The sequence below is a fragment of the Ictidomys tridecemlineatus genome, chromosome 14 (genome assembly GCF_052094955.1).
Source record: "Ictidomys tridecemlineatus isolate mIctTri1 chromosome 14, mIctTri1.hap1, whole genome shotgun sequence".
NCBI classification, from domain to species: Eukaryota; Metazoa; Chordata; class Mammalia; order Rodentia; family Sciuridae; genus Ictidomys; species Ictidomys tridecemlineatus.
The window spans coordinates 15450392-15465876 of NC_135490.1; the positions used below are offsets into that span (position 1 = coordinate 15450392).

General features: G+C 43.6%; 1 protein-coding gene across 8 annotated transcripts in view; it reads right to left on the bottom strand.

Moving 5' to 3' along the window:
* The window catches only part of Sh2d4a (SH2 domain containing 4A), a 61983-nt gene that overhangs the window by 18057 nt on the left and 28441 nt on the right, over positions 1-15485 (bottom strand). For 5 of the 8 annotated variants that reach the window (XM_078030940.1, XM_040293395.2, XM_005329283.5 and 2 more), the window contains 4 exons: positions 10566-10646; positions 6413-6524; positions 4189-4387; positions 4-140 (listed from right to left, as the gene is read on the bottom strand). In XM_078030940.1, coding sequence (XP_077887066.1) covers positions 4-140; positions 4189-4387; positions 6413-6524; positions 10566-10646 — 529 coding nt within the window. The remainder of the gene's footprint in view (positions 1-3; positions 141-4188; positions 4388-6412; positions 6525-10565; positions 10647-15485) is intronic. The other 3 variants (XM_078030941.1, XM_013360320.4, XM_078030942.1) reach the window with 3 other exon arrangements.

A 15485-nucleotide genomic window follows, 5' to 3' on the forward strand; every position in this document is an offset into this window, starting at 1 on the left:
CACCATGGAACCAGGGGGCGATGGTGTCTGAGGTTTTCTGGTAGCCTGCTCGGCAGGGCAGCTGCTCCTCCTTGAACCACCGGATGATGTCCTCCTGGGCCGAGCTGGAGGCCGTCCTGGTCACGCCCTGATTGCTGTTACTTGTAAAAGAGTTTCCAAGTTAGAGCCAACTAATTTGAAAATAATATCCTCAAAAATATTTTATATATCTATGTGTGTGTGTGTGTGTGTGTGCGCGTGTGTGTGGTGTGTTATACCTTCTGTGTCCAAATATTCCACATCCTTGGATTCAATCAGTGGAGGATCGAAAATATCGAAAGAAAAAACCTCATGTCTGTGATGAACAGGTACAGACCTTTGTTCTTTGTCATTTATTCCTTAAACAATACAGTAGGGCGACTATTTATGTAGTGAGTATGTATTACTATAACAGAAAGCTAGAGAGGCTGGCTTTTGCTAAAAGCATTCTTTTTTTTTTGTACCAGGGACTGAATCCAGGGGTACTTAACCACCAAGCCACAGCCCCAGCCCTATTTTGTATTTTCTTTAGAGACAGGGTCTCACTGAGTTGCTTAACCCCTCGCTAAGTGGTTGAGGCTGGCTTTGAACTCATGATCGTCCTGCCTCCCCCTCCCAAGCTGCTGGGATTACAGGTGTGCATCACCCACCTGGCAAAGCACTGACTCCTTAGGCCTGTGCAGATGCTCAACGGTGAGGGAAAGCAGGATCAAGCTGAGCATCCCTGCCTCACTCTGCATCTGTCTCCTTTATTACCTTAACATTGGGGTCCAATCCCTCTTCAGCTCTGCATGTAGATGCATTAATCCTTTAAGGAGGGGCTCATCTAAAAGCTGGCAATATGAGGCTGATTAGCCCTGAGTTTACCTAACCTATGCCCTTCCCGTTCAAGGCTGAGGCAAGATGTGCGGCAGACTGTTTCTGGCCCCAGGAGTGTCACCCTGAAGTCCTCAGTCCTTGTCCTACACCTTCCAGGAAGCAGGAGGCAGCACGTCACCCCTGAGGTGAGATGAGGATGAGGCTGACCCCTGAGCAGGAGCAGCCCCCCATGAGACCTGAATTGCCCCGCAGGACAGCAGGTCTGATGAACATTCTGAGCAAAAAGTGGAAGCTGCTCCCTCAGGTGATAAGGATTTCTCCAGAGCCACCCCAGAATCAGCCACACCAGTCTGACCAGGGCTCTTAACTACGCAGAGCTCCCCACCCCCCACCCAATTCCTCCTCTAAGCCTAAAACTCCTGTCAGTGCTCCAAAGATGGGGCTGAGACGCTGGATCCCAGTTTGCCTTCCAGTTATGGACATCTTGACTAAAGTTCTTTTCCTAATTTTTCTCGGCACTTCTTAAACAATCTTTTCCTGAATTTAATATTACCTTTTCTGTTTGTTTTTTGGGGCAAGTGGCTAGATGTGGGACCCACCCATCCCACCGTCAGACTTCTAAGCTAGGATCCAGTAACATTAGGTATTATAAGTAACCCAGAGATGATTTAAAGTATACAAGACTCAGTGCCAAGGTTATATTAAATACTGCACCATTTCCTATAAGAAACTTAAGCATCTTGGTTATCTTGTGGAATCCTGAAACTACTCTCCCACAGATACTGAGGGACAGCATGTGTGTGCCATCTGTGTATACACACACACACACACACACACACACACACACACAACTATATACATCTCAACATCTAATTACATGGGCTGAGATAATGAGCAGCTGGACTCCTTGCGTACCACCATTATACACTCCCCAAGGGTAGACAGAGGGAAGAACACAAATCCATCGCCTGTCCTTCCAGTACCAAAGGGAAAGTCATAGGTATGAACTACTGCTGTGTTAAAACCTAGATTTAAATTCATTTTTAATGGGAATTAGAAGGACCATTAACTCCCAATTAAAATTTCAGAAAATAACCATTAAAAAGTTGAAATATACTTTTCAACTTTTTGAAAAGTTGAAAAGCACTATTTTCCAGCACTATCTTCCCACAGAGCATTTACTTGCAAACAAAAGAAATCACATGTGATAGATAAATTCTTTCCTAATGTTTTCTTTATTTGATTTTTCTCTTTTTTTTCTCTGTTTCCACTAACCTCCCAGACTGGCTTTCTTCCCTCCCCTATTTTGAAGAGGTTTAGTTGTACTAAAAGACAGTCTCAAAAACACAAAGTAAAAGGAAAAAGATGGTTTGAAGATTTGGGAGAAGAAATAAACAACTGGATCATTTTGAAATAAATTCAGTGGCAGGACTTGAGTTCTGGTATGTAAACAGGTTTCCAATACAAAAAGCAATGCTGCAATTAATAAATATATTTTAAAATCCTACTTAATAGCAGAATAATCCTGAGCTGAATTCACCTAAAAATAACAACGACAAATAATCTGGGTGAGTCGCCGGAATTTCCTGTAATGTAAATTAATTTATGGCTCTTCGTGCTTTCTATGATAATGTGCATTACTGAGTCACATGTGATGTGTATTACATATACATACATACATGTATATCTGCTTATACATGTATATATTATTCCTCATGATTTTCAGAATGTTTTAGAAAAAATATGCTATAAGATTTGACTTTACTGGAAAGCCACCATACATACATGAGATTGTATGATATAGTCTTGTACTAGCTTCTAAGTGAGGTTCTTTTTCTCCAGAAAATCCTTGAAGATGGAGCAAAACTCTAAAGACACAGGCCCTATCTTCTCCTGGGCTGGCTCCTGGATGACCTCTGGTCACTGTGTAGAGCCCCAGGCTCAACCCCACCCAGCCTGACGCAAGAGGCACCTCAAGCAGTACCTTAAGTTGGAAAAAATGAGCTGAGCACAGCTCACAACAAGAACTGCCCTTTTAGAAAGTCCACCTTCGTTGCTGCCAATCAAATGCACTGTGCTCCAAAAATACTGCAGGGAAGGGACACATCACAAGGCCTTCTCCCATGCCACCCTTGGAAAACACCAGAGCACAGGAGTGAGCCACACAGACAGCCCTGCCCCAGGCTCTGTGACCAGTGTGCACACGGACAAGCCTCATGGTGGACAGGGCTATACATGGGAACCTGATCACAAAACTAAGGGGACATGTATCTCTTGTTTTGCTGTCCATAAGGAAAAAAGATCATTCCTCCAACTGTCATTTTGTAGAACGTGGTCATTTAGTGTTGGTCCCCACATCTCAAAATGGAACTTTTCAGTTGAGTAAGTAGAAGTAATTATAGCAGAGGAAAAGGTCCACCTTTGTGTTTCCTCTGAGGTCATCATCCCTGTTAAGGAACAAAATCCTTGATGATAACGACCAGTTCCAAGTCAAGGGAGACTTTGTTTGGTCTTCATTTCACCACACTCCTAACGAAGAAGTGTTTTTAGCTTTTATTTCAGAAGGCAAGGCTGAAGATAGTCTGATTCATTCCATCCATAATTAACTTTAAACATTTTCTTCCTAGATATTAGAATATTAGGGCCAGAGGTGTAGCTTACCTACCATGCATGAGGCCCTAAGTTTGATCCCCAGCACCACAGAATTAAATAAATATGAGAATATCAAAAAATAGTATGATGTCAATAGCCAGGAAAAAGTAATTTTGTAATCAGTAAACATGAGGGAGAGAGGTCTTCTACTGTGGTATCATTGCCTTTTTCTTCAGGGTTTTTCCAAAACAATTGTTCTTCCTACTGCCCCCATAGCCTAGGAGGCAAAGTTTTCATTGTTACCAAATAAAGTGTTTATTCAAAAAAAGGAGCATGTGCAAATTCTCAAAGTATGAAATCAGCCAGGGATCTCAGAAGGAGAACTGCTCTCCATCCCGAGTCCCCAGCGGTGGAAACTTAGCGGTGGTGATGACATCGAAGTCCACCAGCCCGCAGGGTCCTGCTTCACTGTCCTTTTATCACTAGAGGCATCCTGAGCATCCTGCACTGCTGGGCGGGGCTCAGGGAGTCCTCTAGCTCCCAGCCATCCTCATCACAGACTTGGCTCTAGGAATCGTAACTACTGGGTCATTTCATGGATAAGAGAGGGATGACTCAGGGTCAGGAAGCAGGGCTAGAGGGGAGGCTGAGTCCACCAGCCTCCAGCCAGTCTCCCAGGCCCACGCCCACGCCCATCACATGACTGAGCTTTGATTAACCCATCCCAAGGCTGCGCCTAGAGCCCCTGCTGGTTCTTACCCAAGAGCCTTTGGGGGGTGTCCCGCTGGGGGTAGGAACTGAGGCTTGGGTGGAAGGGGGGGCCTTCTGGGTTTCTGTGGAGCACTCAGTCCCTCAGCGCTTCTTCCTCTCTGGGCTGCCAGGGATAACCTCTTGTAGTCTTCCCGCGCCTGTTTAGCCAAGGAGCGTCTCTTCTCATCAGCTGCTTTGGATTTTCTCACTAGAAAAAGAATGAGGTTTGAGAAAGGCCCACGTCAGCCCACGGAGACAGGAGGAGACGGTGCATCACGGTGCACAGAGCAGGGTCTGGGCAGCTAGTCACCTGGTTCTACTGAGAGACAGTCACAGGGATGCCCCTTGCCCAGCTCCTAGGGCTAGCCCAGCGCTCACTCCCTCTCTTCATCTGGGAGCTGGGGGATTTTCACTGGGGAGCAGGGAGGGCTAAGAAAGAGGTGGAGTTGGCAAGACCAGGTGATGAGCCTCAACGGAGACCAGGGAGGCAGGACCCTGGGGGCATATGGCCACAGACAAGGCAAGGAACAGCACAGCTTGCCACAAGTCATGCTCAGAGCCTGCCCGGAACTGAACCACATGTGGCCTGGCCTGACAGAAATACCCTTGGGGGTTATAAGTAATCTAGGAAAGATTGAAAGTATACAGGAGGAGGTGCCCGTATGCAAATAGTGCACCATTTAATATAAGGAACTGGAGCATCCTCAGATTTTGGTCTCTCCAGGGGTCCTGGAACCAATCCCCTGCTGATACTGAAGGACAACTGCTGTGTGTCCATGTGTACACACACACATACACACACACACACACACACACACACACGTACATTCTGGATAATTGTAGAACATGTTAGAACATGTCAAAGTACCCCAATACTGTCTTTTAATATTATTTGTAAAAGAGAGTGTTTTGTTTCAGCCACATAAAGTTAAAGACTCTAACGTGAGATGAAAGAATAATTTTTATTGAGTATATTTACACTTCAGGCTTTATTGGTCAAATCCTATTATAGTTGACTTCAAAGAGATATCAAAAATATTTCATTATACTAGGATTTCAGGGCCCAGCAGAAGGTGGTTACTGGCTGGATCTTGCAAATATTTTCTCTTCACAAAAATTATCATTTTAATGGCATTTGTTGTAATGGGACTGCAGACCAGTTTAGGATTCCCAACACCTTGCCAATACTGCCACTCTTGTTCTGCTCAGCCTGCCTCAAGGGATGATCTGGCTGTTTAGACTTCTTTGTGCATGTCAGACGGAAACCCTGATCCTTTCTCCGACATGAATTCCCTCATCCTCATCCTTGAGCATCCGCTGCTTGGCCTTCATTTGCATTGGCTATTTTTCTCCCCATGGGCTTATCTCTGGCAGTGCCAGCTCAAAAGGGGGTCAGAGTTGGATGAGAGGGATACTAATATATCAAGCCTGTTATTCTGTGTTCTTTAGATTACAAAGTTATGTTACATTGCAACATCACACTATACCCCATAAGAACACTTGTTATGGGTCAATAAAAAGAATAAAGCTTTTTTTTGGTACTGGAGATTGAACCTAGGGGTGCTTAACCACTTAATCCCCAGCCCTTTTTACTTTTTTATTTTGAGATAGAGTCTCAAAGTTGCTTAGGGCCTTGCTAAATTGCGGAGGCTGGCCTCAAATTTGCAATCCTACTGCCTCAGCCTTCAGAGTCTCTGGAGTTACAAGTGTGCACCACTGTGCCAGGCAAGATGAGATTTTTTAAAATGCATTCACTGTTGAAAATGTATAGTTAAAAAAAAACCTACAAAAAAAGTGAAAATTAAATAACCTTAAATCCCCCCTCCTCAAGAAAACTAATATTAATATGTTAATACCTTATAGTTTTTTCCTTCGTGACTTAGACTTTCTAAAGTAGTGATATTTTTCACACTATTTTATGTTTTTTCCTTCTCTGAGCTGAAGAGGTCATTAGACACTCTTCCAAAGCACATTTGTCATAGCTTCATGCCATCCCATCATCAAGAGAGCTCATCACTTTGATGGTATAAAGAAGAATTGAAAAATCATTCTGCAATTCAGAAGTAGCTCTCCTAGGTCTTTGAGTCATGGCTTAGGAATGACATTTGAGTAACAATTTAGCCTGACGACATCTCTCAACCACCCACTTTCAGTGCTTCCTGGACTCAGAGTTTTACTAGGTGAAAGATGCAGCTGAGGGACTCAAAGCAGCTCCCAGGGCCTGGCTACTCACGGGAGGCCTGCCACTCGGAATCTTCTTTCCAGTTCTTATAAATCTGCTTGGTTTTGTCTTCCTCCACTTGTTTTATTTCTTCGTCTTGTTTTTCCTTTACCAATTCTTTCTTCTGTTTAAAGAAACAGACACAAGCATCGGTGAACAAATCCAACAGACTCTGTGGGGAGAGGGCAGTAGGCACCTGACTTCTGTTGAACCCTCTCTGGCCCACGAGGGAGGCGATTTGCTATACGCAGTACGTGCAGCAGGCATAGGTGCTACCTGGTTGTGGAATTCCAGAGCAAGTCACTGAACTCTCAAAGGCTCTTTCCCCAAAACAAAAAGGAGAAAACAGAGTGACAGTAAAGGTTAAATTTATTTATTTATTTATTTGGGGGGACTGGGGATTGAACCCAGGAGCACCCTACTACTGAACTTCAGCCCCAGCCCTTTTTAAATTTTGAGACAGGATCTCACTAAGCTGTCTAGGCTGGCCTCCAACTTACTATCCTCCCACCTCAGCCTCCCGAGTCTCTGGGATGACAGGCACACACCACTGTGTTCAGTGATGAGGGTTAAACTTTTTAAAGTGCCTGCGCAGTCCAATGTACAACACATAAAAACTCAGTAAGCTGAGCATGGTAGTGCATGCCAATAATCCCAGCTATTGGAGAGACTAAGGCAGGAGAATCCCAAGTTTGAGACCAGTCTGGGCCATTCGGCAAGACTGTCTCAAAATTTAAAAAATAAAAATAAAAAGGGCTGGGGATGTAGCTCAGTACTACAGCACCACTGTGTTCAATCCCCAGTGAGAGAGAGAGAGAGAGAGAGAGAGAGAGAGAGAGAGAGACAGACAGACACACACACACACTTTCAATAAACAGTCTTTTCTCTCAGGCATAGCACTTAGTTGCTCCAAATATATTTCCCTAAAACAAACACACTATTTCATGGAAACCACAGTAAACACCACTTCACAGTAGCTGACAGTTTCCACAGAATAACTGCACATTCCCGGAGCAACCTCACTAGGTCTTAAACCACGTTCCAAAATGTGATTTTAGGAACATTTTAGTTGTTGTTTAAAAAACAGACAGATGCTTTTAAAAGCATCCTTGGAGAAGGGAAAATGCAAAATAAATGTCAGTATTCCTCTAAAAAGGGGATTCATTTTTTTTCATTGTGATAAAACACACATGACAAATTTACTCTCTTCACCATTTTTAAGCACGCTATTCCGAGGCCTGATGTGTCATCAAGGGAATTCATTTTAAACTAAAGAGAAATGAACAAACCAAATCACTAAGACCTAGGAAGTATTTTTTTTTTTAATTTTGATTATCTGGATGCGGCCTTCTGAGTGCTCATAATACAACTGAATTTACAACTTTGGTGAACTAAGGAAGCCTCAGTTAACTAAGTAATAAAGCAGGCTGAACAGGCCAGAGAGGACCGTTCCCTCCTCCTGTTCCCCAGCTTCCTTCTCCATCACAAGGGGTGGATTCTAGAAAAAAAAAAAAAAGATCTCCTTGCTGCAAAATTCTTGCTCCACAACTAAAATATACATAAACCTTGATGTTGAGAAACTTGTTTTTGATCACTCTGGGAAGTCATAAAGCACCGTTAATGTAGTGACAATTCATAAACTGCACTTCAGATGTAACTAAAGTTGTCCATCTTCTGTTTTATTTTCTTACATTATTTCCCTGCCTCGAGCTAAGCTCCTTTTGTTTGCCAATACATGCATTATAAAAACCAAGGAACCGCTTTTGATGTTTGAAATGACTGTTAAAATTTGCCATCCTGAACTGAAGCTGTTTACAAGACTGAAATACATAAATAAGTGCTGCCAGCCATTTCCAAACTCAAACAGGAAAAGAAAAAAAAAAAAAAACACCCAAGGTGAAGAGCTCTGTTCTTCCTTCACATGCATATGTATTTATTTCTAAGTAACTAGAAACATGATTCCAACATCCAATCAGGATTGTCACGGATATTGTTGCTTAGGATAAGCAAGAAGTCAAGGACATGAGAACACTGAAGGAAAATTATTAAGTGACTAATAGCACAGGTAACACTTGGTTGACAGGTGACACTCAGGTGACAGAGATGCTGTGTTTCGTCAGTCTCCTTTCTAACCTGCACCACACTTAACACAGGCCCAGCGGGGAAGGAGACAAAATGACTCAGTTCACAGACTAACAGTAGATAAGGTCTGGCCCTGACCTATTTCTTCAAAGCAGCCAGAAGACTTCAAAACTCATCTGAGTTACTCTAACAGCAGGACGCTGCCATTCATGACCGTTGTTCCAGAGAAACTTGGGAAGTAGGCCTGCTCACTTTCTCTCCAGTTCTCTGCCACTCCTTAGCCAGGTCAAGTGCAGTGTGACCTCAGTGCCTCATCCCTGCGGCTCCCTCTGCCCCGAATACGCTTTCCCCAGACACTCACCCCACATGGAGCCCTCCCTTGTTCCTTCAGGTCTCAGCTCCAGTGCCACCTTCTCTGACCTCCTCGCAAAAATAACAGCTTGACCCCACCAGCATCTCTCAGGGACTGCATCCTGCGGTATTTCCTTACCCACAGGGTGACCTGACATCAACAATTCAACATGTGTGTCCTCCATTCAAAATGCAAGTTCCCCAAGGGCAAGGATTTTATCTAATGTGTTCATAGAATTCGTCCCCAATTTCCACACCAGTGCCTAGCACACAGTAAGCACTCAATAAATGTTGAATGAATACAAGGATTCTTTGCCTTTCTCAACTGTCATCCTTTAAGATGATGTAATGTCATCTGGGCAGTGCTACTGAAAACTTCTTTACTGCAGCTGTTTTGGTCAAGGGTGCACAGAGTCATCTGTCAGTTCCCTTAGGGACTGATGCCAGAACTCCCAGGGAATACCAATATCTCTGGATACTTAAGTCCCTTATATAAAATAGCCTAGTATTCGCATATAACTACACACATGCTCCTGTACACTTTAAACCACTTCTCACAATATCTAATGCAATGTCAACAGTTGCTATAATGCATTATTTAAGGAATAGTGAGGAAAAAAAATCAGTCTGTATATGTTCAACAAAGATGCAATTTTTTTCCCAAATATTTCTGATGCATAGTTGGTTGAATCCACAAGTGCAGAACCCATGGATGCAGAGCGCCAATTGAATTACTTCATTGTTATGCATGCAGGGATCAGAATTCCAAAAACTCATCACAACTTTTTTTAGACATCAATAGACCTTTATTTTATTCATTTATTTATGTGCAGTGCTGAGAATCGAACCCAGTGCCTCACACATGGTAGGCAAGCGCTCTTCCACTGAGCCACAACCCCAGCCCCTCATCACAACTTCTTGAAGTCTCAAAACTTTGAGCTCTCCAAGTTCATGCCTGTCCTGTAGAGGGATCAGGGAACTGATCACACAGTCCCTAGGAACATAGACCTGGGCAGCCTCCTCCACAGCCCAATCTGTCAGGCCTGGGCAATTTGGTATTTTCCTTCATAGACTGGTATCTTACCCTGCTTTTTCAGACTATCTGTGGGTCAAATTCTACTTTAGTTTCCAAGTGCCAATCTACGCCTCATTTATTTTGAGCAATGTATTCATTTATTTTGAGCAATGTATGATCTGTTCCCAATGAAGCGTGATGGGCAACCTGGAGTTGGTTTGGAGGGAGAATGTCGCTGGACGGATGGGGAGTGATCTAGTGCCTGCGGGGGTTCCTGGCTCAGTGAACAGGGACAGCACAAGACTCTGCTCTTCCTCCAGAGCCAGGCTCACAGAAAGAAGGAGCACACCAGTGACTGCACTGGAATTCACTGCTGCTGCCAAGGGTGGCGCGCCATTTATCACGCTCTGAAATCTGTCTCCCCCCTCCCACCCTCCTGTGTTCGCAGCAGCCCAGGAGATATCGCCTCTGCCTTGGCTCATCCGTGACTGGTTCAGCAGATACGTCTTGGCATCTGTTCTTTCATGACATTCAACACGTTCCCAATTCAGGATTAAACGGGGGAAAGATGAATAGCTGTGTGTGCAGCTTTCAAGACAGATTTCGCATTCTGTTGCTTAATTTCACTCCTGCATGAGACTAATTAACTAATTTGTGAAACATTAGTGGAAATGGCTATGCGCTGAGCTCCCTGAAGACAGAATGTAAGTCTTTTACCTGGTAGAATCCATATGCCTTCATACGATTGATAGAATCTGCCAACATTTGCTGAATATTTCTTGATGAACTGCAGGATGACTAAAAATTAAAGGAAATACATTTTTATAGCATTTAGAGCTGCAATGCAATTTCAGAAGCTAATCTGTCAATGTGTCCCTGGTGTCATTGTTCACTAATACAGCCCCCAACCTGATACCAGTTTCCCTTCCAGTGGCAGCTGAGTTTCTGAGGCCAATCTTGACTAGCACCTAGCACAGGAGGCCTCCCTTAGCATCCGCCCCTTATAGGGCGTAGAAATGAATGATTGCCCATGAGCCAGAAGCTGATAGTTTGGTGTGTCTTGCTCCCATCTGGCCCTGGGGAACCTGAGATGATTTCTAGACAAAACTTTACTCTGTAATTTAAATCCTCTTCTTGCTCCATCTCTGTATCCCATCCTCTGCTTTAGTTGAGACAAAAGGAGTGCCTTCGTCCATGGCACGGAATTGCAGGATGCCTTGCCCCTCCAGGACCGGAGATGTGTGGGGAGCACCAGTTTGCTGCCACGGAGCCCTGCCAACTGCCCTACCTGGCTCACATGCCACCGCACTTCCCTGCCCTGGTTATCCAGTATCTAGGTTTCTGGGGCTCTAGATGGATTTCCCAATAGGCAACTTTCCAGACCCATTGCTGGAATTCCCCAGCATCTTTCCTGCCCACCATGTGCTGACCCCTCTGGCACTGTGAGTGAGCTGACAAATCACAGTAGACTGCTCTTAAGACCTCATGGCCCTGTTCCTGTCCCTGGCCTGAGTGCAGAGCCCAAGCCAAGACCCAGCATGAGTAGCTCCATGCTCTGTATAGCCCCAAACAGCCACCCCCCCCCCAAGCCATATGACTGTGACTTACATGACTTGTTTCTGAGGATTCATTCTTAAATTTTGGCACAGATTAGAAATTGTCAGCAAATTTTCATCAAAAGGTCAGTGCTGATATTCATAAGGGTACTGCAGGGTCATTACCATGCCATGGAATAAACCCGTGTGGCAGCGACTGCCAGCTCTCCTAATCATGTTCTGTATTCACAGCAGCTGGGCATATGGCTACCCAGCCACACTGCATTTCCCAACTGCCCCAGAAGTTAGATGTCCCCAGGCAAATAAGGGATCTCTAGGCAGGTGATAACTGGCATTTGCCTCTTCCATCCAGGACCTCAAAATCTTCTTCACACACTCCTCCAGGCTACTACCCTCTCCTCTGGGCCAGAATGGTAACAGTGGCCATGCTTCCCCTAAAGATCGCAGAGCCCCCGGAGGCTGAGGCCCTGAATGACTGTGTGGAGCTGAGCCCTCCTGAGCCAGAACATGCAGCCCAGACGGTTGTAACAGAGAAAAGAAACTTCCCATTTTGTTTTGTCCATTGCATTTTGGGTCTATTTGTTTCAAAATTTTAGTTACCTTATCTGATAAAACTGGCCACAGCAGCTACGGGTGGCACATTTGAAGCTCTCTGCTGAGATGACTTTCATTCATCATTGGTGGAATAATTAATCCTGATTCTACAAACAGTTACTAGTCACAAAGGCCTCTGACGGCCAGGTTCTGATGAGTGGCCTGGTAATATTTTTACTCCACACATCTTTGATGGATGGGCCACACGAGCCCAATTTTCAGATGAGGATTCTGAGTCTCAGAGGGATTGCGTAGTTTTCTCAGGATCACACAGCTGCCTTGTGCCGGGGTTTATGCCTTTTGGCTCTGTTTACATTGTAGTGATAGGAAAATGAAATAGGAAGATTTTCTTAAGCTAATTACTTGGCAACAGAATGAATCTATAGGTTTCCCAATCACCACTTAACCATATTCCCGCTCATTTTCTTTCTCATTTTAATATTACAAAAGGATATTCAGCTGCTGTGCACCTAAAGTAGAAGAGTACAGCAACCATTTCCTTTATTTATAAACAAATTAGAACTGTTCCAACAGGTTTTGTGTAAGTCCGTCTATTCAAGAGTCCAGGAAACTTTGAAAATCATTGGATGCATTTCTACCATAAGGAATGTGAGTTTGGAAAGTGGGCTCGCTCTCCCTTTCCTCATGGATCCAAGATCCACGGGACACTGTTCTGCAAAAAGGATCCGTTTCCCATATGTTGGAAACTGGGAGGCAGGCGACCCTCCTCCATGCTTTCCTCAAGTATTAGACATGATTCCCACAGGTGCTGGGCCACACTCTCAGAACCAGAGGAACCGGACCTACTGCTTGGGATCTTAAATGTCCCTGAAGACGCGTGTCTTACAGGCTTGGTCCCCAACGTGACACCACTGGGAGGTGGTGGAACCCTTAAAGAAGTGAGGCCTAGAGGAAGGACCACGGGTGTCTAGAGGTCGTGCCCTTGACAGGACCTGGTCCCCTTCTCTTCCTCTCTAAGTACCCATACGGGTGCCAGACAGTGCAAAGGGAGGGCATGGTGCTGGGGACTAAGTGGTCCCTGTGGCGATCATCATCGTCTGTGTGGTGGTCAGAGCTGACGTACTTTCTCTGTCTTTAGAGGTTTAGGTTCTGTTTGCAGCATATCAAAGTTCACAAGTCGGTTCTTGAATAAAAGAATTTTTGCCTAAAATTGACTCATTTAACGACCACTCCAGGGGTAAGTACTTCTATACAACTAAACCACAATGTAAACCCTAAAGCTATTATATTCCAAGAAGCACATTTTTAAAAATGCAACTCTTCTTTGGGCTGGGGTTGTGGCTCAGGGGTCGAGCGCTTGCCCATCACATGTGAAGCACTGGGTTCGATCCTCAGCACCACATAAAAATAAATAAATTTAAATAAAGGCACAATGTTCACCTACGACTAAAAAAAAAAAAATTTAAATTCAGCTCTTCAAGGTGAAGTAAGATTTGCCATTATTCCAAAGTGTTAAGATACCATGAAGAACTTACGACTTGCATAGAAAAGTTACATCTGCTAAATCTCATTTTCTACAAATCCAGGAAATACACCCAGCACAGTGGAATAGACTAAAAGTAGTGTCATCCAAAAGAAATTTCCTTTATTAAAAAAATAGATTAATAGGCTCAAAAGTGATGGCCTATGATGGAAAGAGCAGAGGGAGACTACCTCTAAGCACTCCCAGCATCCCCAGAGGGATGAAGAGCCTTCTCAGAGAGGGTCCCACGCCCTCTCCAAAGCTTCCTTAGGACGCTGAGTTCCAGAGAATACGCTCATTAGTTATTGCTACACAAAAGAAAAGAAGGAACAAAGCTACTTTACCTCTATAATTTTGGCTGATCAAGCACTTTCAGGTCTAATACATCATTTGACCTTCAGATCAGGTATCAGAGGAGATAGTATTCCAAGAGTTAAGGTGGCCTGTCCATAGGTAGAGGGTGAGGACTGCAGTCCCTGTCATCTCCACGCCTAAAGCTTGCTCCTCCCATGGGTCTCTCAGGGAGAACACGTGTGCCCTCCCGTGCACGTCAGCCTCTGCAGTCACCTCCCATTTTCTACCTCAAAGAGACCTCAGCAGCTGCTGAAACGCAGGCACAGTTGAAGCAAGCCCGTCTGCGTGATTTGCTCTGTTTAAAATAAACACCGTCATTAATATTTATGCAAAGCTCCCCAAAAATAGAGAAACTGAAAGCAAACAACATCAGAAGCTAATGGTCCTACTGCAGACACCAAGTCAGAATGAAAATCCAGATTAGATCTGCGAGTGTAGTCCAGTCCACCCAGACTGGCCAAAAGATAGTCTTTTTAAAACACTACAAAATGCTGTTGGAAGTACAGCAAATCAATCTACACAAACCACCGAGTAACAAATGGATGCTGCTGACAATATCCATATTACATGGTTATGAAGTACATCCCCCCAGGATTAGGTGTCCTATGAGAAGGATTATCCTAGGTATATCCACTTTTTAAACTGGATTGAAAAAAACATTAATTCTGGCTTTTAAATTAATATTTGCTTTGTTTCAAAGTAGGGTTCAGCAAATCAGACAAATGCCAAGTGCCTTTCATTTCAACTAAACCCAGAATCTCCAGTAAACACAACAATTTTGGCATTTCATTTCTGCACTAAAGATGAAAATGATGAATTGACAGGATAAAATCAAGAATTTATTTTTGGAAAAATACTACTAAGTTTTTACTCAGCCTATTCTCCTACATGTCTTAAATCCATGATGTTTCTTAATAGAATGGTGGTTAGAATCATAACCTCCATATGTGGAGTTAGTGTGCCAGCTCGTTCACCATCTCCAGATCCACAGAAAACAGAAAAGGGGCCCTCACATTTTTGCTCAATGAATGAACACATGTGAAATTCATGGAACGCCATTTCAATGATTAACAGATACTCAATCTAGTTCTACTATTAATCAAGACATCCTGAATTCAAGTACTCTGAAAATCAGTGATCTAGAACTCACTCCTTTTGTTTACCAGATCATTGACATAATCAGATCATCCTCTTCCCAACCATTTTAAATTAAAAAGGAAATTTCTGAATGATGACTATATTTTTTTTGAGTATACCAGGATCTAGCATTTTTATTCTAAAATAAGGGAAGGTAAAATAATGATGTGCTTTGATAAAGAGTAACAAAGAGTAACAACAGAAAGAGAGAGAAGAATATTTTCCTAAGGCAAATCGATTAACAAGAAGAGAAGTGGGACAATACATTTTCTTGCTGTAAACACGGTACGTGATCCCTATAGTGATGTTACTGAAACATGAATCAGGACAATGGAGACCCGAGGAAATCTTTGCCCCATTTCTCTAATATTGTTTCTAGCAAAATCCATGCTCAGAGACTACTGGGTACTCTGCCTCAAAAGAACATCAGACTCAAACATGATGCATGATTCAAAGGCACACCTTTAAATAATATATTGTCTTTACTGAGTTTAATTTCAACACATTAGAGCA